Source organism: Drosophila arizonae, chromosome 4 (genome assembly GCF_054131065.1).
Source record: "Drosophila arizonae isolate 15081-1271.41 chromosome 4, UAZ_ARI_1.0, whole genome shotgun sequence".
In the NCBI taxonomy this organism is placed as follows: Eukaryota; Metazoa; Arthropoda; class Insecta; order Diptera; family Drosophilidae; genus Drosophila; species Drosophila arizonae.
The window spans coordinates 3,643,163-3,669,234 of record NC_142924.1 but is presented as its reverse complement, the minus strand read 5'-3'; the positions used below and the strand labels follow the sequence as shown (position 1 = coordinate 3,669,234).

The following is a 26,072-nucleotide window of genomic DNA, read 5'->3' as shown; positions in this document are numbered from 1 at the left end:
ACAATCATTAAAAATGTTGTACAAATTAACCTCGCCAGCTAAAAGTGCATTAAGAGCATGCGCACAAAAGCAGGCAACACTTTTTTCCAACTCAATGCACGCTAAGCGCAGCTAAGTATGATTTATAAGTAACTGTAAAAAACCAACACAAATCACTGTTAAATGTAATTGTTTATTATTTTAAGACCGACAGCTAACTATGAGCGAACAAAACTTCGTTGGTACATTCTTATTTTGTATGCAATAAAAACTATTTACAAAACTCCAGCAGACCCTAAACTACCCAGCCATATCAATTAGCATATTCAAGCATGTCAATCATCCGTCAATCAATCTGACCCTTATGCGCTATATAGGAGTCGTACAGCGTGGACTGCTTGCGTCGCTTCAGTCGAGAGCAGGCTATGAACAACATCACAGTCAGCACACAAAGCAGCGCCGAGCAGCTGGCCGTTAGAGCCGAGAAGGTTGAGGTCTTCAGGCAGGTCTGATGCGGCAACTGTGGCTTGGCCTGCCGATGCGCATAGACATCGTCGCCATCGGACTCGCCCTCCTGCAGCACGCGCAGCGACTGAAACAGATTCACGTTCTCCGAGAGCGAAGCCTGCGCCGGACTCTCAGTGGCTTCGATTTCTGCATCCGATAGCGGCGGCAGCGACAAATTTGTGGCTGTCATGTTGGACGTGTCGCGTTTGGTAACGGCCTTCAGATTGCGCCAGTGACAGGGCTGACTCTGTGAATGAATGAAAAAAGAGGTAAGTACATCTATATTGAAAACCTGCTCTGCCATCATCTTACCGGACAGCGTCCATGGCACATGCGTACATCGCACTCAATGTACAGCGCCGGCGAACCCGTAAAGCGGAAAGTTTTCATATATGCATACACCTGCGTCTCGAACACGCCCGAGTCCGACCAGGAGCCCCTGAAGCGCGAGATGAGCTTGTCATCCACGGGGCAGCCCTGATGATCAATCAGCTGAATGCGCTTATTAGCGCCATTGTGCGCATAGCAATCATTCACCACTATATCGAAGCCGTCTAGAGGGGGAGCATTGAAGGAAAATACTTTAATACAAACATAAGAGTTGTATAAAATATGCATACCATATTTGCTGCGCATATAGATGATGAGCGTCAGGGGATCGCCTACACGCACTGGACCGGTCACACGCGGTCCACCAATGCCATAGCCATTCTGGATCTCCATATAGCATTCAGGTGGACTGAGAGTGAAGACTACAGGATTTCCCGTTGCAACTCTGTAAAAGTGTAAAGGTATTATATAAAGAACTGTATAAGCTAATTTTTAAAGAGAGAGAGAGAGAGACAGAGAGAGAGAGAGAGAGAGAGAGATATATAAGAAACCTTCAGACACTCAAGGACTACGGAATAGTCTACTACGATATTGTAGTATATCGAGTAACCATACTAGTAGATTATCTGTAACTGTAGTCAGAAATTGACTCAATGGCTAACTACATGTAAAACTAAGTAGATAATTACATTAGAGCAACCGACTAGACAAACTTCATATGGCTGGGACAATCCCACTATGCAATGTATATTTAAATCTTCCACCAACTTTACTTTCATCCATATATTATCTAAATTCTCACTTTTACAAATCAAAATCAACAACTTACTCCACATCCAAAAAGGGAAATGTAACTGTCTTCCAGAAATCATAGCCATACTCGCAGGTGACCTTGAAATGTTCGTCGTACTCCTCCTCGATGAGCGGATTATACTGCACGGTAACTGTATTCCACATAAAGTTCTGCAATGAATACACTTATATATAAGACATATATACTGCAGAGATCAAGCATACGCACCGTGGGATTCTTGCGACTCTCCTCCTGCAAGGAGTTCTTGCCCAGCGTGCCGCAGCGATTCAATTGTATATAGAACTCATAGTAGTCCCGGCCAGAGCCATTGATGTACATGCAATCGGGATCGTAGGCATAGCCAGCGGAGTAGACTAAGCCACTGAATGAGCCATTAAAGCCAATGCGTATCTTCATGTAATCATCCTGACACTCAGCTTCGATATCTGCCGGACAAAAGATATAAATTTGATTATATTTAGATATACATAGATAGTAGAGGCACTTACGCTGCACTCGTGTGCTGTTGTGCGTGTACTGTTGCCCCGAGTAGTCCTGCTCCCAGTACTCCTCGTGCCACTTGTTGCCCTCGTAGGGCGCCGCATGATAGCCCGCGCTGCCTGTTGGAGCGCCGCTCGAGTCGACGCCAGTGGAGCCGTATTCCAGATGCACGGGATGTCCAATGCGCTGTGGCACATAGCCAGAGGAGTCGGGCACATGATCGGGCTGCCATGAAAATATATAACCCGTGCTAGTTACCCCACTCTCTTTCATTACCATCCTCAGCCACTCACCACCTCGTGCTGCAGTCTGTTTCGCTCCACGGCCAGGCTGCTGCGATTGCGCACATCCTTGGCGAATTTCTTCTGGGGCGGCAGTCCTGCGCGCTTGGCCAGCTTGGAGGGCGGTGTGGTGGGACCGGAGATGTACGATTTCGATGAAATGGCGACCAGCTGCTGCTGGGGCTCGTCTGAGGTGCTGCTAGCCAGCGGACGAGCCTGCCGCTTCGAGGCATTGCGTGGCGTTGTCGTCTGTATGCGACCCTTGAAGCTGCGTCCGGGCGGTGCAGCGGACGTTGGCGTCGGCGGTGGTGCTGTGGTGGTGGCCACCGCTGCCTTGCTCACTATGGCATAGTCGGTGCTCAGCTCGATGGTGCGGCTGGGCTGTGGCTGCGGCAGCAAAACAGAGTATGCACAATTACCATAAGTCAGAGCAAGCGAGTTTGTGTCTTAAGTCTTTCGTTTGAAAACAGCTGCATCATTGATTAAGAAATGATGCGGCAGGCAGGCCGCATAATTTGTGCAACGCCATCTCTTCCGCTGAACTGGGAAGCTACGCAATATGGCCAAGCATATCCGTTAGACCGGGGCGATTGGCCAACGCGATTTGGTTACGGTTCATGTGCGGTATGGCTGCTTAGCATAATCAGGAAGTTCGTTCTTAGAATGCAGTTTAACTGTTAAATAGATTAGTTTTTCTTCTTTTTTTTCGTTCAAATGATTTGCCTATCAGCAGTGGTAAACAAAAGACTTAGGCAACAAACTCGATTGGCGCAATAGTGAAAGGCAGATTGAGAACCGAGAACATTTGCCTTTGGCCTCTCGACTTACCCACAGCAGCTGCACCAGCAGCAGCAAATAGCCCGCTAATCTGCACAGCTTCATGTCTCACACGCAACTAGTCGAAGCTGCAAAGATAAATATTCAATATAATCATTATTGGAAGGTCAAATAATAACGAGAACCTTGGGCTCTGTTCAGCCTGGATGCATCGGCCAACACCTCAGCCGCATGCGTAGCGGAAGGCAGGAAGGAAGTTTGTTTGGTTCATAAATTAATTATGGTCAATATGCGAGAAACATAAACATCAACAGCAACATCAGCAACGTCAGCAACATCGGCAACGTCAACAGCATCGGCGGCTGTCGCCCAGAACAATGGCTGACAATGGCGTTAAGGTCGAAGGCATAAAACTCAGACTGTCAGCTAAATGCTTTGCTTTAATTAAAAAATTATAGCCAAAGCCACGCATGTAGAACCCTTCTTGAGGTTTGCTTTTCATGAATCACACAGTCGCAACAGTGATTCGGTTCGCCTGCCTGACTACCTGACTGCCCGCCCACCTGCCTGACACGCCTCTCCTCTCGCCTTTACCTTGCCAGCGCCTCCGCACAAATGCTTGACTGCGCTTTATACATAGCTGTAAAAACGCACGCCGTTTGCTTAATTGTTGTTGTTAATACACTGCCTGAGGGCATGCAAGTTAGCTCATTAAATATGTTGCAGATTTGGTAATTGAGTTTTGCCAGAGGAATTATAGATCAATAAATGTTGCTACACCCCAAGGTCTTTGCTTTTTTATGAATCTTGGCTAGAAGCTATTTTTTATTATTTTAAATAAAGGTATGTGAGCAGAAAAAAGACTCTATATAAGCTTTGCAGGCTAAAGAAACTCATTAATTTTCAGGAATCTTATGGTATCTATAGCATATCTGTTTACTATGCTAACAGTATATTATATATAGTATATTATATATAGTATACATATATTTAGAAAATATATTGCATTTAAAAATATCTTATTATACCTCGATTTTTCTGTTAATATACCATCCTTTCATAAAATTGTATATTATATCATATGCTATCTATAAAACATCCTCAACTATGCGTACCATTCCATATCCTATCACATTTTAGATCATATCATATGCCGTCTCTAAACAACGGCTAACAAAAATATTTCTTTACTGAACTATCAGTAATTTCTCAATATTAAATTATAATTATTTTTTTCCATCAGCCTGCTAGGGCATTTCATCTTTGGTCTGCCTGCAGAGCTGGCTAGACTCTTCTTTCTTGTTATAATTACTTTAGGTTTGGCTTCTGCTGCTCGTTGTTTGTTTTGTTTATTTGCTGATTCGGGGTTCGCTTTGGTTTTACATCTGTTATGCAATAGTGTTTTTGTTGTTTTTCTTTTTTTTTTTTTCGTGGTTTCGGTTTCGGTTTTTGGCTTTCATTATTTTTTATATTTTTTACCTTTATTTATATATATATATACATTTATTTTTTTATGTTCGCATTGCTGTTCTTTAATGCTCAGCTCGTACTTCGCCTCCACAGCCGCCGCCGTGTAATTATATTTAATTGTTGTTGCCTGACCTTGAGCCAGCCGTTCGAGCTTTGTTTTTCTTACCACGCATTCACCTACAATGTTAGCAATGTTAACGGTATCTGCACATTATGGCTACAGCACGAGTTTAACATGAACCGTTTGACAGTTGACAGTTTTTGTTTTTGTTTCTTTTATCTCCAAGTTTATTGACCGCAACTTAGAGTTAATGTGTGCTTTTAGTTAGATAATAATGAAAATGAAGAACATAGAATAACTGCGTGGGTTATTAGAAGCAAGATTGGGCTTGATATTTAAGCAAAGCAAGGGTATTATAATTACTGTGAATTCTCTGGCTGTGCACTTGCTCAGCTTCTGATAAGAGGCAAAGACGTAATATGATATAGCTAGAGAATAGCCTAAAATATATATTTCTCAATCACGTTAACGAAATCAATATATTTTACTAAACAAATTTGGCAATTTGTGAATTCAAAGAAATGAATATGTATTTAATATTATTTCTATTAATATTATATTATTCTAACTAATATTGAATTCCCTTTTTATTACTTATGCACAATTTTCGATTTTTTGTTTAACTATTTTACTTTTAAAATAAAATATATTAAAATTGACTATTTGATAATTCATGGCTAGAATCGTTTACTTTAATTATTAATTTTTTAAATTTTATTATTAAAAATAAATAAATAGGAAAACTCTTTAATTAAGTACAAATTCTATACTTGAATTTAAGACTTCAATCAAATCAAGTTCATATTATTTAACGATTGACTTTTATAGTCGAATATAAGGCAAAATTATTGGATATTTTAATAACCATATTTTTAGTGCAGAACTCACCTACTCGAAGTATGAAACCTCGTCTGCTCGTCTCTGTCTTCAACTTCCGTTCACGTTTAATCACGTTTTATTTGCACAATTCTCTTTGTGTCTATTTTTTTTTTTTAGCTGGCCAAACACTGACCTGCTCCAAGTTTTAATTCGTTTTGCTTAGCGCCCAAAGATTTGTTAATGATTTTTACAACAGTTAACTCACTCACGCACACGTTCACTCACTTGGCACGCACTTTGACCAACTGACATGGAAAAACTTGGCCCATTTTCAGTTTTTTTGCTTTTTTGCCTCACATTTAACCAAATCCTATAAAAGTTGACGAGCCGTGCCCAAAATAATGCCGAAAGCGTTAACAAAACACTTGTGCGTGTGACTGGGTTGGTTTTGGGTTTAACTCCTCTCCTCGTTTTCTTCTTCTACTTCGTCTGCTTCTCCTTCTCCTTCTGCGTCTGTTGCTCTTGTTTGACTTTTGGGATATTGCGCGATTTTGTTATGCAGTTATGTGTGGCCCGATGTTTTCTACACCATTTATGCCATTTATCTATCTACGTCGTGCTTTACATGCTGCACGTCTCGGCCAAACTTTTGTTAGTTTTTCCGTTTATTTTTTCGTTTTTTTGGAAGCCCGAAAAATCACTCAAGTGCAACTTGCCAAATAGAATCAGCGGCCGGGCCACAGCAGCGTTGCTCAATATTACATAAGAGGCCCTCCTTTATAAACGAACTCCGAGTAGCGCCTAGCGTATATCGTATATCGTATGAGGTATATAGCCTATCTCGTATGCCCAAGTTCCGATAGCCAAGCCTTTGGTTTGCAGCTCTTCGCGTTACGGGCAGGTGTGAAGCCAAGCGCGGCTAGCGCAAATCTTTATAGAGTTTTGCCAGCCAAGCTGCCAGGCAGAGCTTAGAAGCTGAGAGCCACCAGCCACTGGCCCAAGCCATGGGCAGATTGTTGTGAAAGAAGCTGCCAGTTAGCCTATCTGGCGACCTGGCCAGCGACCCAACCAGAGACCCAGCCAGAGTGTTGACTGGCAGCCAGCTCTGGTAATAGCTTTAGCTGCATGCGTTGCCTTACTTTCATTGCAATTCGACCGTTGGAAATTACACTGAGCTTATAGAAGGGTACTTAAATTGCGGGAGAACTATTCGGCTCAGGGGCATAAGCTAATGGAGAGTGAAATATATATGTGAAAAAATATTTTAATTTTTTTTCTTATGGCAAAAACACTTTAGTTAGTTTAGATCAGTTTGAATTCTATATCTTGAAGCTAACTGAAGCTGAATTCAAGCTAGATAGAGATATGATTTTGTCAAGAGTAAGCAGAGTAAATACTTATATATACCTATAGGACTCCATATCGCCTACGATCTAAGATCAATCATATTCTGACTATTACTGTAACTCTACATTAAACCAAACCCTGTAGTCCCATTTGCAATGTAATCACAGTATAGTCAAACCAAGTCATTCTCTAGATATAAGTTCCCTTCTTTTCTGTAAGTATAGCTCAACATGTTATGCATTCTCATACTTTAGCTCACCGATTTCTCAGAGTGTATGGCGGAAGTGCAGCATCAGCAGCAGCAGCAGCCGCAGCAGCAGAGACGCGCAGCTTTTACTGCTACAAATGTTGTAATTGCAACTTCTGCTGCAACTTTGCTGCAACTGTGGCTACTTTAGCTGCTGACCCATTACCTTTTAGGAGCCAAGGTCAACGGCACCTAACTGTAACTTGTGGAGCAGCCGCAGTCGCAGCAGCAGCAGCGCAGCAGTCGCATTACGGCAGACGTTTTGCGAAGCGTGTCTGCGTTAAAAAAACAAATTACTAATTAGTAAGTTAACACTTAACTGTTGGTTAATTAAACGCTCTGCTTTTCGATTGTGAAAGGTGAGCTAGCACCACCCCCCGCGCAGTCGACTTGACCCTGACAGCGACAAGGGCAGCGCAGCCACTGTGACCAGGCAACCGCAGCCAAATTGTTGACCCACATTCATAATGGATCAACTGGAATATCCACAATATAAGAAAAGAAAAGTTGGCCAACTCATATCTTAAGATCGTAGCATTATCATTTTTATTGGGTTTTCTATTTATATAATTAATATTTCTTTTGTTTTTTGTTTTTGTTTGTTTTTTTTTCACATTTTTTCATACTTTCATTCACAGCAAGCGCTGTTGCTCATCTCTGATACACTGTAATACATTTCACACAAGAAGCATACATAAAATACACGCATTTTGTTTCACTTTAACAAATCATATAACTAAATTCAGAATAGATCGCATTGATCGTGGCTTAAATCATACAAAGTTTGCAATTTTAAATACAAATAAATAATTAAAGTTTTTATAATTGTTTTTTTTTTTTCCTTTTTTTCTTTTTTAGCTTTAAGACTAAATTAGTAAAATATTTTTATACATTTTTTTGTCATTTTATGTTGAACATTTGTTGTTTTTTTTTTTTTTTCATTTTGAAAATATTTTATTGCATTTTTTGGTAGATTTTTTTTTTTTTTTTTATTTCTTATTTTTTGCTTTTAAGTTGAAACTGTAAACATTTAAAACTACTTTACACAGAATTGAAATTTCTCATTTTGTTTTTTTTTTTTTTTTTTTACACAATTACTAATTGGTAAATTTTTAGTTTTTAAATATTTAAATATGTTTCTTTTTTGTAGTTGCTAAATTTTGATATTTTTGCGGCTGTGGTGTTGTTAATTTTTTTTCTCATTTTGGTAATTTTTTATTTTTTTTTTTTTTTTTGGCAATTTAAAATACTAATTAAAATTCTGTTGCGCCTTGCCAAAGCGCGTTTACTTTTTGAATATGTAGAGAGAGCCTTAGATGAAGGATAGGGTGTGTGTGTGTGTGTGTGTGTGTGTGGGTTTATGGTACAGTTGTCATCCATTAGCAGCACTTGCGGTTGTTGTTGGCACCGCTGACCAGCTTGCAGTGCTGCATGTCCGAGCGGCGCGGACGCTGACCCTTGGCCTGGAAGTCGCGCACCTTATTGGCGCGCTTAATGGCGCTGCGGCACAGCTGCTGATGCTGCTTCTTGTTGTGGCTCTAAAGATAGAGAGAGAGAGAGAGAGAGGGAAAGAGAGAGAGATTAGTATCTATATTGAATATGTCAAAGCAATGGCCACCCACCTTCTGGCTTTGACGAGCCAACGTTTGCTGCTTCAGCTCTGCCGCCGCATGGCGATCGAAGCGAGCGCTGTGGCTGCGCGGCTGCTGCACCGCCGCAGCCGGCTGAGCTGGCTCTGGCTCTGGTTCTGGCACCGCCGCTGAGCCGAGATCAAGATTAACGAAACTTTCCGTGCCCGCCTGGCTGGACCTAATACTATGGTAAACCGACATGCTGCAAAGGTAGAGTAGAGCAGAGGTAAGCAAAAATATCAAGTATACGCCAGGTCTTGCGTGCAGTTGTGCTTTGCGCTTTGGAGGGGGAATTTTTTGTATTTTGTTTTTGTTTTGGAGGTAGAGAAAATCACCAACCTTGGATGCTCAATCAATAGATTCTCAAAGGGTGATGCTTCCATATTGATTGGCCCAATCGAGGTGAAGCATGGTGGCGGTGTTACGTACCAGGACTCCTCCATCAGCAGGCCAGCGCCAGAGCTGCCGCTGCTGCTGCTGCTATCGCTGCCGCTGGGCGAGACAGCAGCGGCGGCGACAGGTGCATATAGCGACTGGCTGACAGCCGACGTGTCGCTGCCCAGCTCATTGGCTGGCACAGTGCGTGGCGGGCTTAGCGTGGAGATGCTCAGCGTGCGGCCAGCGGCGCGCGTGCGCTGCAAGTAGTTGCGCTGCTGCTGCGGACGTGGTCCACTATACAAGGAATGCGAATTGATGTGCTGGCGACGACGCGCCGCAGCTGCAGGAGCAGCAGCTGGTGCTCCAGCTGCAGCCCTGGCCACGGTCAGCTCCTCCTCAGAGTCGCTGCGTGGCAGCGAGTCGTTCTCCTCATCTGAAATGGAAATACACCCATTAGCAGCGTAGTCAGCGGGTATATGCGTTGCTCTGCGTCACTCACCCTCCTTCTCCACTATGTACCACTCGTCCTCATCGATGTCGTCCTCGATGACGCACTCGCCGTTGGGTGTTAGCAGCTTCGTTAGCGTCGCCGGCTGCTTGCGTTGTCCGCCCTGCTGCTGCTGCTGCTGTTGTTGTTGATGTTGCTGCTGCTGTTGCAGTTGTCGCTGCTTGGCACGGCGATTCTTGGCGCCGCCCCGCTTGCCGCTGTTGCTCAGCCGCAACGGTCCACGCTGGTTGCCCGCTACGGAAGGTGTTGAGGAGGTTACCTCGATTACATCGCCACCGGGTGCTGCCTGCTCGTTACCCGACTCGCTGGGATTGCTCTGGACAGGACTCGGTTGGCTTGGCGTTGACTCAGACGTTGGTTGCGCTCCAAATAGAAACGTTGCAAGACTGCTAAACATTATACGATGAGATAGAGAGCGTTTGCAGTTGGCTATCGACTGGTCTGCCTTGATTGCTTGTGTGGTTGATAGATTGATGGATTGATTGATTGATTGATTGATCGATTGTTTGATTGTTGTTGATATTGCTTATCGAGTTGAGATCAATGTGCTTGTGCGCTTGCTAAGAGATTGCTTAATCGTGATGCTGTTTATGTTGCTCAGTCTTATTTATTTATTCCCTTTTTGTACGCTGCGACGTCTCTTTGCTGCGTTCCCCGTTAGTTATTTGCTTTGTCTTTGTCTGAAAGTGGAAGAGCGAATGTTTCAATTAACAAATGTAGACCAAAGAGAGACGATTGCGTAATACACACACTCACACACTCACACACACACACACACATGACTACAAAGCGTGTTCTAATTTGCACAACGCTGCGGATACTTAATATTTACTCAAACTCAATTTATTTGGCTATTGCGCACATTTAATTGCTTTAATTCAATTGAAATTCGCTTGCCCAATGCAAAAGTGAAATTCGAAATTCCGAATTGGAATTGAAAATTTCAATTTCAATTGTTTTCATACACAAAACAGCAGCAGCTGCGCCACTTGCCAATTACTTTGATTACACTAATTAGATTTTGTTACAATAGAAAAATGCGAATTTTCAGTTGCGTTTGTATACCCTGTGATGAGTAAGTGGTGCAGCGGGTGTGTGAGGCACACGTTTGCATAAGTCATAGAAACAATAGTCAACCAATTACAGCTCAGTTGCTGGGAACTATAGGGTATTTACTAGACGTACAATCTTTTGAATAATGCAGTTGATCTATTTTAAATCCATTACAACGAAATCTTGCTTCATATTCAATAACTTCCAGGGTATTTTCTAGTCTTGCCCTCTCATTGGCAATTATATAGCTTATATTGCAATTGACCTGCGGGCAGTTTGACAGGCACTGTGCTGACAGCTATATTGCCTATATAAACATACATATTCATTGTCATAAAGCGACGCTGCACAGTCCATTAAGTTGCCAACTTGATAGCTAACTGAACGACCACCCCCCCCCCCCCCCCCACACACACACTCCGCCCGCTGTGTGCATGCGACAAACATATGATCAAGGCAATTATATATAATGCACACAGATAGAGAGAGAGAGGGAGAGAGAGAGAGAGACAAATGCATAACATTTAAATTGAGCGCGCGTCATGAGAGATTCATATACATATATATATATGCATAAAAATACTATATTAAAGATATATCTCGGCTCGCATCAGTTGTATCTATGCAAGCTGTAACTGTTGCTTGAGCCGCTTTGCCATTGTGAATTACTCTGGAAACGTTTCTTGATAATCAAAAACTGTGCCAATGGGCAAATGCAAAACGCTGCCGCTTGTTTATGGCAATTGTCTGTGAAATTGTGAATGTCGAACGGAGCAGCGGAGTAGCGGAGCAGCCGAAGTCATCCAAACGCAAATAGCCATACATCGCATCATGGCCAAAACACAGCCAGACTCAACGAAATCCAATTGCATTCAGCTGCAATTTACAATTTGACCGCAAAACGAGCAACCACGAAGCAACTAAATAACCACTAACTAACAGCCATTGCTTTAGTGCACTGCCTTCCCTCCTCCTACTCCCCCTCGACGATTCTCAGGCAAGTGAAATCTGTTTTGTTTCAGCAGAGACACAAAGCGTCGAGCCGCGCTGACTTCTATTAGCCAGGTCTAAAGCTCTCGAACGTGCGACAATTTGCACAGCCAAATGTCAGCGAAAGTTGAACAAAAGAAGAATTTGATTGACACAAAGGCAAAACGGGGCAGGAAGCGTATATAGATACCCTTTAATGGAGTAAAGTAGTTATGGACTATGTAGTTATGTTATTATGGATTTTTGTCATAGTGAACTATAATATTTAATATAAAATAGAAATTTTATTTCTTTTAGTTCAAGCCTCATTTTGTTTCTTGTATTTTTAATTATTTATTTACTTTTTAATTTATTTGTATATTATTTTATTTTTTTTTTTTTTATTTATTTATTTCAACTTATATATTTTAAATTTTTATTTTTATTTTTATTTATTTATTTATTTATTTATATATATATATATTTTTTTTTTTTTTTTTTTTTTTTTGAACGCTGATTTGTGTAAATATATTTTTATAAAATTTATATTTTTACTATTTAATTTATTATACTATTTCTTGATTTATATTATTTTTTATTATATTATAAATGTATTATTATTTTGTTACTTTATTTTTATTTATTTTTATTTTTATTTCATTTTATTTATTTATTTATTTTCTTATTTTTTTAATTTTTTAAATATAATTTTAACCTGCTTGAATTGGCTTAAGAATTTACAGTAAATAATTTATATGTTATATATTGTATGTATATAAAATCCAGTTGACCATCAGCTGACTTTTATTTAACAATCATATACTAAATATGCATATATAAATCTTGCATAATGTACTCACTCACACACACACACACACAGAGAGAGTCAACTGACTTTGACGTTGGAATGCCTAAGCATATTTCAAATATGCATTCTCTATATTAGTATAAATATAATGTGCACATATATATGCATGTTTATATGGCAAATTGGCATTACGACATGCCATTGGGGGAGGTGCATTTCGTGCTGTCATATTAATTTGGAACACGTTCCAAATCGCAACTGCGTCTCAAACATTGGCTCTAACTTTTATTTTTAGACAATGCACTGCAAAAAAAAATAAAAATCGCACACACACAAACAATTGATAACGGCTTTTGAGGTAAACAAAAAGGCAATGACTGCGCGTGTATATCAGCTGTACACGTATATATATATAAAGACTTGTATATAGTAAATATCGCATATATACACTTGATTTTCACTTTTGTCAGCTGAAGAGACGCAGCCTTGACCATGTAAACGATTTGCCAGCTAGATAGAAATGCTCTCATATAAAGCTGTCTATATATATAAATATGGCAATTGTCTCTTTCAGTTAAGCTATGTACTACATGTGTAGGTGTGTCTACGTGTGTGTGTGTGTATGCTCTGTTCAGAACAGCATCTACAGCATTTATTTTCATTTGTCATTTGTTGCTTTTGCAACGACCTTGATTGCTGATCGCTTATATAAGATTAATATCTATATTTAACTACATGTACAAATACATATATATTAGACATTTATAGCATTACCTATATATGGTACACCTTAATTAACAACTCAAGTGAACAAACTATGTGCCTTATCGCTTCGAATCAGCAAATTCATTTCGATAAGCCCGTTTGCCCAGACGCATTGGCTAGACAGTTCCACTGTTTAGCTAAACAATATCTAAATTCTATATAGTATAAATTGGACATAGTCGAAGAGCCGAGAGTCGAAAGTTCAGGCTCGTGGGGGAGGCTGTGCAAGCGAGAATTTCTCGTTTCCAGTTTCTAGACTAATGAACTTGAACTAATTGTCTGGGGCTTTCGCTAATACGTAATACACGATTTGACTGATAGTACAAAAAGCTTAAATGGAACTTGTACACTTAGAAAAAAAATCCTAAGCCAATTGAAGAAGATATTAAAAAAAAAAAAAAAAAAAAAAAAAAAAAAAAAGAGTCCATGCAATATAGATCGGATCAACGTTTTAGCTAACTGGTACTTAAAATTAATTTTTACTCTATCTAATACAGTATAAAGTTCGCGCAGTGTAGCAACTCAGCTTTGTTCACTTTCATAATTTTATTTTATTTTCTAAACATTTGTTTCTATTTTAAGCTTGCAAGCTACTGAATCATAAGTACGTAGCAAATGTGCGATTTTTTCTTTCAGTGTAACAACTTTTCTCTTTAGCCACACAAAACAAGTAGAAAATTTGTTTTCAATTATTCAAAATATATTATTATTTATATATTAAGACTACTGTGAGGGTTAAAAGTGTCACATTGTTGACTATTTCTCTCAGTGTAACAAATTTTAAAATTATTATTTTACTCTTTTCGCTATCAGTCTAAGCATTAAAATTAAATATTAATTTTAATTCTTTTTTCTTTTTCTTATTCTCTTTTTATTTCTTTCAGTGTACTTATTCTTCTTTGATCAATTAATAAATTCATTATGATTGTCCGTAAATCAGTAAGGTAGATAACTATTTCGACAGCAAACTTAATGTAATTATCAATTGCCCAACAAGGCAAGATATCTATATATATATATATATATGTATATATATATATATATACATATTGATATATTCATTAAGTATCGAGAGCTTTTCAACTGTGTTGCGCCCACATATGAAATTAACTAAGGTCCGCCCCCACAGACGTGTGCGTTCCTATCAGTTAACGCAATTGATTAGCACAAAGCTCTATGCGGCCTTTGTTTTGGCTTTGTTTGATTTCGTTTTCTATATACACATAGTATATATATTTATGTATTTATGTATGTGTGTATAGTTTTTATTATTATTATTTTTATGATGGTTCAAACTGCATTTGGCAAACCGCAAGGCTCATAATAATATTAAATCAAATTATGCAATGCTCGCACAAAGACGTCGCTGACGTCACAGCTGACCTTGTGGTATACCAAAAACCAACAGCAACAAAATAAAGATACAAAATGTAAGAAGATAAATTCGCAAACAAAAATATTGCACTTGCTTTGAATTTCATCAGCTGATTCAGCTCACCTGGTTAGCGAATATCACTGATTGCTGCAACTATAAAAAAATCAGCACACACCGAAAGAGAATCGCAAATTAGATACACAGAGATAAAGATACACAAAGATGCACAGCTGAAGATACACAGATACACAGGGCGGACAGCAACTGCAGATACTGCAAAGTCGACACACGTTTGCCAACTGAATTGAACGGAAGCGTATTTGAATTTCAAAAGAACAAAAGCTACAAACTACACACGCACACACACACACACACACAGAGAGAGAGGGTGTGTAGATGTGAGAGCTTGCAAATGTATCTGTATCTGTGTAGCTGTAGCTGTAGCTGTGGCTGTGGCTGTGGTTGTGGCTGCAGCTTAACCCAAAAGTATCTTTTGTTTTCTTTTGCTTCCTTTGCTTCGGTTTCTATATTCTTTTGGCTATGCACAATTTGTTAACACTTGAAGCTTGGCTTGAGCAGCTCTTTAGCTTTACACTTACATTTACCTCAAACGGACGGCGTGTGTGTCCGTGTGTGTATTTCACTTTTGTTTGCTGCACTTGGCTGTGCCGCGCGTTGCGTTTGCTTTCAAATATTAAAGGCGAATGTCAGCGGGGCAGCTGCTCAGGCACAGTTCAAGCCGCGCAGCAGAGCAGAAGACCAAGACCAAGACGAAAACGAAGACGAAGACGAGAGAGAGAGCAAGTGAGAAGAGAACAAGAGAACCAACGATCGAGTGAACGAACGAGCGTATCTAAACACATAATTATGTATTTTTTTAAAACGCAAAAAAAAGCAACGAACAGACTAGCAGCGCTGGAGCGGGGACTGGAGAGGAGGCAGAGAGTCGTCGGGTTTCAGCTGGTAAACAAAAGCAGACAGCGCCAAAATTATGCTGCACGAGCAGCCAAGCAGCTGAGCACTCGTCCGATCATACGCGCAGTTCGTGTTATTTTGTTTACTAACAAATGCCAAGCGCTCTCTCTCTCTCTTTGCTCTCCCTCGCTCGCTCTCGCTCTCTAATGTTGCGCGCTCTCTCTGTATATACACGTAGCTTTTGTATGGCGATCAGCTGCGCTGACGTTTGCGCACTGACACACTTTTATGTGTGCGCCTCGCCTGGCCCCCCTTGCTCCCACCCCGCCCCTGCTTAACCACTCCCTAACACTGTTTGTTTTGTGTATCTCGCAGATACTTTTTTCCTATAGCTGGCAGACCGAGTGGCTCTTTTTTTTGTAGCTTGTGACTAAGCGAGCGAAATGTAGTTTGGCCATTGGTTGGTTATTTTCCCCCAGCGTCTGCTCAAAGTTCAGTCTAATATAATTCTATGTCTGTCTCTATACAATAGAAACTGCCAAGTCACGGGCGCAAAAACGAGTTCAGTAATCAGCTATCGCATAAAAACTTTGAAATATTCTATGAAAAAACAAATAAAGCAAGAAATAGGGAGAAGCTAAGCAGTTTACGCGTGCTGCAATCGCCAGACATACTAGGCATTCTAATTAGTTAATTTCCAGTTGGAAATACATATATCTTTTGATGTACATATACAATATATATTATATATAGCTCTTTTAGGAATCCAGCAATAGTCTTTTGCCTTGAAGCTGATGCAACTAACATTATATGCGTAGACTGTACCTTGCTTATACTTCGAATTCAGCTCAGCTAGCTCTGCCAAATTTTAAGCAGTTTTTTACTTCATCAGGCACGTCGCTTTGATGTTTCTCTATTTTAATTTTATATTTAAATTTTATTTAGCTATTATATATTTTTAATATATTATTATATTATATTGCTCTGAATTTTCTAGATTTTTTTTTTTTTTTTTAATTTTTGCAACATTTTCATTAAGTTTACAGCTAATTTTAATAGATAATTGTAATATAACAATTATCTAGATTTTCTAGAAATTAGATTTTCAAATTTTGCTGCATTTTCTTCAAGTTTTCTTTTGTAGTTTGCTGCCGCATCGAAATTTTTCTTACATTGAAAATATTTTGCTGCCAAATGTTTTGTTTCTGCGTTTTTCTTCTTCTTAAATTCTTAGCCTCAGCCCATTTTATATAACCAAATATTTTGTATGCCTGAGCAGAGCACTTTCATCATAGAAATAAACAGCTATTAGCAAAAGCTTTAGATAAAGTTTGGTATATGTATAAGCACATAAGAGACTATATATTTAGTACATAGAACCGTACAACCTCGCGGCCAGGTTCAAGGTTAATGCTGTGTGTGTTTGCTTGTTCTATGCAATTTGTGTTTTGCTTTGTTTTGTTTGGGTTTTTGCTATATTTTTAGAAATTTTATCATGCAACAGCTGACTGAGTGTGAGAGGCCAACAAATTGGCCAACCGCAGCGTCAACTAGTAGCTAACCTAAAAAGTAGCAAAAAAACAAGTAAAAAAGCTCTAGTCGAGACTGCTCGACTACGAGATCCCCTGAACCCTTGGAGCAATAGATATTTCAATAATTTTTCGCGTCTTTCAGCTTACATAAGAAACACGACACGAACTGCGAACTGCGAACTGCGACACACATACACTCACACATGCATACACACACAAACGCACACACAGGCACACATACACACACACGCATACAGACACACATACACACACACATACACACACACATACACAAACACATACACACACAAGCACCCACGCATAAACACGCATGGGCTGCAGTGTGCGCTTACTATGAGAACTTAATTGTTTAATAACTTTTTTTATGGACGTACGATCTTCATGAAACTTTCAGATTATGATTATAACATGAATATACATGTAATTGTCAAAGCACAAGTCTCTAGTATTTGAAATACGCTTTTTACAAAAGTGAGGGTGAGGGGGTGAATTTAGAGGTGGGGGTAAATTTTAACAAAAACCGAAATTGTATAAATTGCATATAAGCATACATTAAAAATTTGGAGACTCTAGCAATAAAGGTGTAGAAGATATAATTTTATAACTGGGTTTCGATAAGGTTTTTTATCGATAAAAAAAGATCGGGTTGAGTTATCGATTTTTAATGATAAACTTGATATGCGCGCTGTAATTACGGACATTTTAAAAAAAATTTAAAGTCTCTAGCTCTTATATCTTCTGAAATCGACGCGTTCATACATACGGACAGACGGACAGACGGACAGACGGACAGACGGACGGACGGACAGACGGACAGACGGACAGACGGACAGACAGACGGACAGGGCCAAATCAACTCAGCTCGTCGCCCTGATCAAGAATATATATACTTTGTGGGGTCTGCCACGCCTCCTTCTGCCTGTTACATACATTTCAACAAAACCATTATACCCTGATTTCCCATTGAAAATGGGTTCAGGGTATAAAAACACGAGTAGAAAAGTAGCTGACGCAAAGACCTAAGAGTAAGCGACCAAATTTATGTACATATGTTTGATGATAAATGTATATGAAGAAACGAATATAACCATAGATATAGATCTTTAATAATTTCATTTCGCACGCGCCAAGCTTTGCTATAAAAACAAAATCGAGTAGGTGGGCTCTAGTGGGGCATGAACTACTAGAAGATACCCTAGATAGGATAAAATTGTGTAATTTTTAGTATTACTGAAGTAAAACAAAGTGGAATGCTCTATAACTAGGACAATCTCTTTAGGATTCTTTGACAATAATTCCCTATAAATATATGCTTAAATAACTTATATTAGTTATTGATTTAAATCTATTCAATAGAATGCTAATAATCGAGGAGAAAATTATTATTTCGATTCCCTAACTCTCATAGATCCTTGGACGTGTTGAAAGAGGTTGAGAGAAGAAAAGACCCGGGTACAAACCGACCTAATGAGAGTCGGGCAGACGAACGAATGACCAAACAGACAAAGCAAACCGACACAGACAGACCGACCAACGAATGGACGGACGGACAGACGGTCGGAGCGACGGTCATACAGAGAGAACGACAGACGACAGGGCAGGCGACCCAACGTGCCATGGCATAGAGACGGTCGAACAAATGGACGTACGCCCAGACGAACTGACGAAAGACAAATAAACAGAGACAGCCAGGAAAACAATAGGACAGGCAGACGAACACACAGCAGCATGGAAGGACATGCAGCAGCATAGGACAGGCAGATGACCCATATTGACTCAATTGATGCTAATCAATAATGTTTTCAGCCCCGCCTCCTTCGGCTGACACCTTCTGTTACAAATTACCCATAAAATCGCTATACCCTTAACCCATTTCACATGAGTGCAGGGTATGACAACAAGCGTCGGCAAATGCGTAGAGAAATCGAAAAATATGTAAACAAACTTTGGGCGTCATTGCATAAAAAGATGAAAACAAAAAATTAACAACAACAAAATAAAAGCGATAATAAAAACATATTAGAAAAGCGAATGTAAACAAATAGCAGCCCACTCAAAACTCAAATAAACAACTGAAGTAGCATAGTTGGCATTTCTAAAGCCCAATTTTCTCCTTTCTTTTTTCCCCTGACTGCACTCTATCTAATCATCTGCGCTTGTTTACAGACAGAGAGACATTCGAGCCGCAGTAGCGATAAATTATTGTTGGCGTCTATCTAAAGAGATAGGCAAACAAATGTTTGCCCATGATTCTAAACAAATGCGCTGGCATTTGGAGTCGCCGGCGGAAAGGGTCGTCGGATCAGTCGGCGGCAACTGCGCATAAAATAAAACAAAGAGTTCCCTTTACCCATTGCCCAGTTTCCAAGCTCCCACCTCCCACTCGCCTGTCCCAGCCACCCCCAGCTGCGCTGAGGCAAATGCGCATTTAGCTTCCTACGACATCATGAAATCTCCATTTCTATGTCACAGAAAGCAATACGCGCTGTAACTCGAGCTGAATATTATGGCACATTATGCAAGAGCGGAAAATTGTCAATTATATTATAGACTGCTGAATACCCTTTGAAATTTATTTCACTAGATTTCTTCGGAGCTAAAGAGCATTTTAAAGACTAAGGTATATTATGGAACGGAATGCGAATGTTTAGTAAGAATGTTTAGTATGTAATCATATGATAATGTAGGGTATATCAAATCTTTAAAATCTAGTATCATATTTAAATATATCTGCTCCACATATTGTAAGCCCATTTAAAATTATTCGACTGTTAATGGCTATTCAGATGTATTTAAAATTGTTTGCAATACATATATTTCATATACCCCATATTGGCGCATTACGCTTCGTAAAGTGGGAATACAAAGCTTTCGCCTCAGATGACGCAAACGTTGCGTTCGCTTTTGATATCTTCGCAGATGTTGAACACTTGTTCTCAGATTGAGTATTACGAGTGCCGAACTTTATATTATACATTCTGATCTTGTGGACGCATGAAGCCTTTGGCAATATCCCATATACAGCTTATCGGTCAATCGAAAATTTAAGCAGGCAGGTTTCGAAGTGAAAAGTCAATATATCATATATACAAAATATATATATTATATGTAGATGTGTGCGTATTTCAAGTTTTACACAGCTTTATAATTGACATTTAAGATTTATATATAAATAGCTTTTATATATGTGTGCACCTTGTCTTGTTTTGTATAAATGCATATTTAATAATGCGTAATTTCAATTGATAATGCGTCGCAGTTGATATTTTTAGGCAATCTTTTATATTGTTTTTCATTCTTTCTCGGAACATCGCATTTATTTTATCACTTTGCTTAAGAGCCCAAAAATAACTGTTTATATAAATACTATGTATGTATGTATATGCTATGTGTGTGTCTTTAGGGCTGGGCCACTAGGTCAGGCCTCAATCTATGCTAAACATTGTCAATCAATCAATCAGCGATTACAAGAAACTCTGTTACAATCAACGCAATTTAAATATTCACGCAACGTTCAACAGCTCTCAACGTGCAATGAACTTTAATCAGAATTTATGTAAATATTAATTACATATGTATGTATTTATGTATAAGAAAGTACTATAAGTTAACACTTATAACTAACATTAAATGCATCAATAACCCCAGCCGCTGTCTCTAGTTCGACTTACGCCTCTGCCTGTGCCTCTGCCTCTGCCTCTAGCTCTGTTTCTGCTTCTGCCAATGCCTATAGCTAAGCTTAGGCCTCTGCCTCCATCTCAAGCTCTGCTTTTGTTTTTGCTCATGCCCATTGCTATGACATTGTCTCTGCTTTTTCCTCTGTCTCTCCCTCCGTTTGAGCCTATGCTAATGCCGCCATCCCTTTCCCTCATCCTGTAGGCAGTTGCAACGCTAAAAATACACATACAGAGTTTAAATCACAGTTGGTTACTGGGTCCTCTCATGGCTGTTGTTGTTGTTGCTTTTTGCTTTTACTGCTGAGCGAAGTTCTCCAGCAATCATGCAGCGAGAGCATGTCACCCAGCAAAAGCAACTCCCCAGGCAACCCACTCTCTCGCGTTCAGCACTCTCGATGCCCACTCTCACTGGCGTCTCTCTCTCTCTCTCTTTCGCTCTGTCTTCTGTATTTGCTGCCACCCTCTGCTGTTCGAGCATTGGCATTTTTGTTTACAAACAAACTGTCAGTTGCTGTGTTTGACCTGCGCAGTGCCCAACTTTCTGCACACACACACGCAGACACATGTGTGAGTTTTCACTGCAATTATGTACATGCATGCGTGTGTGTACACAGTAACAGTAACTTCCGCGTACAAAAAGTGAGCCGACCAAAAAAAAAACAGCTTTTGCCTCTGTTTTTGGGGGTCACCTTAGCTATTCGGCGACTGATTTATTTTGGAGAGCTCGCATACACGCACATAGATACATACATATATGTACAGGTATATATATTTCTATTGCGTTTAATTTAGGCTGCAACTTATCGATTAATGCTATTTATGTTGCTGTTGCTGTTGTTGTTGTCGCTGCAAATCAACAGAAATGCCTGTAGAAAATGTACACGTCAGCTGAACGCATATGTAAAAAAAATAAATAAATAAACAACCCCACTGTATGGCATCTCAAGCAGGGAAGGCAGCCCGGGGCTGGAGCAGGCAGAGCTGCGCAGTTAGCAAATGTAAATTGCAAGCCCAACTGGCCCTACCTGGGTGGCAGTCTCTATAGAATTATGACGTCATCAATTTGTGGACAGAAGTTGACAAATAAAGAAGTTGACAAATAAAGAAGTTGACATATGAAAAGTTATGTTTAGATATGCCACAGAGAGAGCAATGCGGGTTTTTATTTTATTTTGGTAACGACGCACACGGGGAAAATTCACTTTCCTTAACCCATGTTGTTATTGTTGCTGATGTCATAAGTTAGCTACGTTGAAAGGATATGCCTGTCAGGACATGCACGGCCAGGCACCAAGCCGAGGACAAAGGCAATCGAACCCAAAACAGAGCGAAACACTTGATGACTTTTGTTTGGCTCTGACTGTGTGTATGTGTGTGTATGTGCGTATGTGTGTGTGCGTTACTGATAGGCATAATTACAGTTACAATATAGTAGAAAGAGATGGAGATTACACATGAGTGACTGCAAACTCTGCTTGCTATTTATACATAAAAAAATATTCATATTCGGATTTATGAACAGGGTATAATAAATTCTCTATTCAGTTTAGGGTATTCCGAATCTTTATTCAAATATTCTCTCAATCTCTACTATATAAATTTCTGACCAACTCTGAAATGTTCATTTCCGTATATACCCACTTCATACAGGGTATAAAGTCGTTGACTAACTTTCGAATGATTGTTTGTGAATTATCCAGGGGCTAGGGTCTGTTCGCAATGCGTGCCATTTGGAGATTAGCTGACTCGGAAAGCCGCTTTGCCGCCCGACTCTACCTGACTTGCTGTTATTGTTATTCTAGTTGTTGTCGACCTGTACAGGTAGCGTCGACAAACTGCCGCGTCAGCGCTAACTGCACTAATGAAAGCCACTAATGCGCTCTAATGATGACTTAATTGTTTAACTGACTTTCTATGTCAAGCCCAAGGGTCTAAGCCCAAGGCACGACTAGACTGGACTAGACCAGCCTAAAATGCAGTCAGCTCGCCATATAAGGCAAAAACTGGTTCAAAAATAGTTAACAAGAGAATCGGTAGTAGTCGAAACAAACTACAGTGAGAGAAAAGGGCCGAAATTTACATGAGATTACCCAAAAAGAGGATTACATATATGCATTTCTTGACTCAAGTCTATGATATTCTAATTTAGATATTCTAAATAAGTTTCAGGCATTATTTATGTTATAGAAATGTACATAATATACATCATAATTTCTCTCAGTGCAGCTGCATATTCTGTTACCCTTTTGCTATGTTTGCCAATTAAAGAGATGCCCGCAGTCAGATTCGACTGCGGCTCGTTAGTTCAAGTCCAAGTCGTGCCTGGGCTGGACCAAACCAAAATCCAGTTGCCAGACTCGAGCGACTTGCTCGAACCAACTCGAAACAACCTGAATGCACACAGGCACGCAGCCATACACACACACACACAGACACACATACATGCACACAACATCAGCTGTTTGTTGTTTATGTATGTTTTTTTTTTTGCTTTTATAAACATTTTGCCTTTGCAACTTGATTTATTGCCGACTCGCTCTAACACCCAGGTGAAAAATCGGCCAAAAAACGAAGATAAGTACCATAAGTAGAAGAAAATAAGAAGAAGCCGAAGCAGCAACAAAAACAATGAGATGAGCCTGCAAGACCTGTTCTCTGGCTTATTGTGCACTTTTGTGTGATTCACTTGGCGAGCCTGCGTGATTGGGTTTTCATTATATTTATTTCTTGTAATTTATTTTTCTGTTTAGGTATCTACGCAGATCCTTTTTATATACCCTCATCAAGCGAAAAGGTTGTGCTCACCATATATTTTATTATATATATTTTTTGCGGTCTGCGCTTCGGCATTTCTTCGTGCTATACCGAAAGAAAATTGTATTCAGTATTCTTGTGTTTTTTTTTGTTGCTGGCTCAGGTCCAACATTTTTTTTTTTTTTTTTTACACATTTCAAATATCATTTGAAAATCAAATAGCAAACAGCTGACATGGTTTTAAAATACTTTTGAACACAGGTGAAGAATTTCAAATACATTTGTTTAAATGAAAAGCGAAGCCATGAAGATAGAAAATAAAATGATCAATAATTTATAATGATTTTTAGAAATTATTAAAATTGTCAAAATCATAATAGAAAATTTTTAAGAATTCAAAAAAATTTATAATAAATGAGAAATAAATAAAAAAAATTTTATTTTTGTTTTTTTTTTTTTTTTTTAAATTAAATAAAAACATTCTTTAAAGCACTCAAATAAAAAGCAAAGTAAAATTAAATAGAGAAATAGTTGACGTAACGTTTAAATATATTTATCAAATTTGCAACAATTTAGAAATTTTTGTAAGGTCAAAATAATTTATAGAATTAAATGGCATAAGCAATGCTATTTTTATATCATCAGGAAATGCATCTAAAGGCTAATCAGAGTGATAATCAAGTATTAAACAATTTTAAACGTATTTTCATCTGAACTCGGAAGTATTGGGGATTTTTCTACTGAAGCTAAGCTGAGCAAAGCTAGATTTTTTTCAAAGAAACTGAAGAGAACTGAGAATTGATAGGCCATGTCCACAAAAAAAGACGAAGACATTTGATAAGCATCTCTGTTAAAGCTGAAAACGTGCTGCAAGTTTTATTTATGGCTAATCGAAAGGAAGAAAGACAAAAACAATGCGAGATGCACGTCGAAAGCAAGATTTGCAGCTAAAGATATGGCATAGGCTATAGGGTATACACACACACACACACAATGGTATGTAGAACCTTTTGCGCTGACAGGCCGGACAAGTTCTGCACAGGTCACACACATAAATTTAGATATATGTATGTATGCATATATGTGTACAAAGTGTGAACTCTGCGAAGGTGCAATCAGAATTTTTTTTTATGCTGCGCTTGGCTGCGCTTTTCTGTATGTAAATCGTGCATAAAACAAATTTGTATAAAATGTATACATACATATATACACATGTACATGTATGTAAATATATACATTTCCAATATAATGCGCTCTGCTTCTTACGCTTCCTCTTTCTTCTTCTTCCTCTTCAGCTTCTATGCCATTTTTATGTTGACTTCCGCAAAACATTTGCCTTTGGCTTTGCTTGTGTTTTTGCTTTTGCTTTGGCTTTGGCTTTTATACTTGTGTTTGTATTTGTATTTGTGTACACTTACTTTGCTGCCCCTTTAGCTTTATTGATCCGCTGCAATCTAAGGTCCTTTTGGCTGCACAAAAAAATCACTTTGCGAGTTGAAATTGTTTTTTTAGCTGCTGCAAAATTGTTGCACAATGCTTGCTTGAAGCTTAAAAAATCTACGAAATGTTTCTTAATTAAATATATAATTTTTCAATGAGTGGGGTGAGTTTTTGTTTTTTGTTTTGTGGTGTTTAGTAGAAACAAGACGAACAACACAAACTCCGGATGACGTTTGCTAACGACGACTGACGGCGAGCGAATGAAGAAGAGGCAACTCAGCTGCCCAGTCGACGGTGCTAGTCGGGCTGGTGGTGGTGTCGGTGGTGCTGGTGGCTCTACAGCTGAGCTCGGCACAGTTACCCTGATATGACTGCCTTTGCCACTGCCACAAACGCTGCTGCGCCTGTGCAATGCAAAATAATGATGGCTAACGAAATACCCTAACCAAAATAAATAAGCTAAGGCGAACTGAATTCACCTACTTATGTAAAATATATATAGTTTAAATATCTCTACATACTCTAAAATTAATATATTTATGTTTAAAATATTTACAAGTCAATTTAAAATTAAATATATGAACAAATAAGTTAGGGTATTTCTTCAACTTGCTACTAACTATAATGGAAATTATATTCTCATCGCTGGGTTCACTTCGTCTCTCGTTCTCTCTCCCTCTAACACTCTCTCTGTCTGTCTGTTGCTCTCTGCAGCAAACAATTAGCAGCTGACTTTTGTTTGTATACAAAAATCATATTGCAACCAATGAGCGAGAATGAGAGTGAGAAACTGGTTTGCTGTGCAGACCGTACTACATACATAGAGGGTATATACTATATAAGCAAAAAAAAAAAGTAAAAAAAAAAATCGTAAACAAAACTTGATTTGCAGAGCGAAGGACTTCAAGTATTGAAATTAATTATAATGTTATGTATTACAATTGTCAGCTCTTTGTTAATATAGAATGCATATATTTTCAACAGTTCATTAATTTTAGAATTCACACTTTTTTACATAAACCATCAATTTTCGTAATTTTTACTTTAAAATGATTTATAAAACTATTTTACTTTCAATTTTCTAATAGTTAAAAGTCGGTAAGCGAAAAATCACAATTTAAATTTAACAGACAA

The 26,072-nt window shown here is 39.0% G+C and overlaps 2 protein-coding genes across 7 annotated transcripts; both read right to left on the bottom strand.

Moving 5' to 3' along the window:
* Positions 1-159: 159 nt before the first annotated feature.
* LOC108612223 (uncharacterized) lies at positions 160-7,494 on the bottom strand. The gene is made up of 9 exons (XM_018005099.2): positions 5,588-7,494; positions 3,220-3,296; positions 2,404-2,778; positions 2,119-2,335; positions 1,838-2,055; positions 1,646-1,779; positions 1,107-1,261; positions 799-1,040; positions 160-733 (listed from the first exon to the last, which is right to left on the bottom strand). Exons 2-9 carry the CDS (start codon positions 3,271-3,273, stop codon positions 326-328), a joined length of 1,803 nt encoding a protein of 600 aa, XP_017860588.1. The 5' UTR covers positions 3,274-3,296; positions 5,588-7,494; the 3' UTR covers positions 160-325.
* A 141-nt stretch (positions 7,495-7,635) lies between these two features.
* On the bottom strand, positions 7,636-25,184 carry TP53INP (Tumor protein p53 inducible nuclear protein). Of its 6 annotated transcripts, none has more exons than XM_018008595.2 (5): positions 24,917-25,184; positions 9,621-10,309; positions 9,083-9,554; positions 8,735-8,945; positions 7,636-8,650 (listed from the first exon to the last, which is right to left on the bottom strand). In XM_018008595.2, exons 2-5 carry the CDS (start codon positions 10,024-10,026, stop codon positions 8,492-8,494), a joined length of 1,248 nt encoding a protein of 415 aa, XP_017864084.1. In that variant the 5' UTR covers positions 10,027-10,309; positions 24,917-25,184; the 3' UTR covers positions 7,636-8,491. The 6 variants fall into 6 exon arrangements, with proteins under 6 accessions (XP_017864084.1, XP_089324969.1, XP_089324970.1 ...); XM_089468843.1 differs by lacking the exon at positions 24,917-25,184 and adding an exon at positions 15,199-15,357; XM_089468844.1 differs by lacking the exon at positions 24,917-25,184 and adding an exon at positions 15,205-15,357.
* Positions 25,185-26,072: the final 888 nt, after the last annotated feature.

What these genes read in the sequence shown, in the direction of transcription:
- LOC108612223 (XM_018005099.2), bottom strand. Translation starts at nt 3,273, where the DNA reads ATGAAGCTGTGCAGATTAGCGGGCTATTTGCTGCTGCTGGTGCAGCTG. An exon ending in TGCTGGTGCAGCTGCTGTGG is followed by an intron (nt 2,779 to 3,219) that starts GTAAGTCGAGAG and finishes TTGCTGCCGCAG; the next exon opens with CCACAGCCCAGCCGCACCAT. An exon ending in ACAGACTGCAGCACGAGGTG is followed by an intron (nt 2,336 to 2,403) that starts GTGAGTGGCTGA and finishes TTTTCATGGCAG; the next exon opens with CCCGATCATGTGCCCGACTC.
- TP53INP (XM_018008595.2), bottom strand. Translation starts at nt 10,026, where the DNA reads ATGTTTAGCAGTCTTGCAACGTTTCTATTTGGAGCGCAACCAACGTCT. An exon ending in GTACATAGTGGAGAAGGAGG is followed by an intron (nt 9,555 to 9,620) that starts GTGAGTGACGCA and finishes TTTCCATTTCAG; the next exon opens with ATGAGGAGAACGACTCGCTG. An exon ending in TGGCTCGTCAAAGCCAGAAG is followed by an intron (nt 8,651 to 8,734) that starts GTGGGTGGCCAT and finishes CTCTATCTTTAG; the next exon opens with AGCCACAACAAGAAGCAGCA.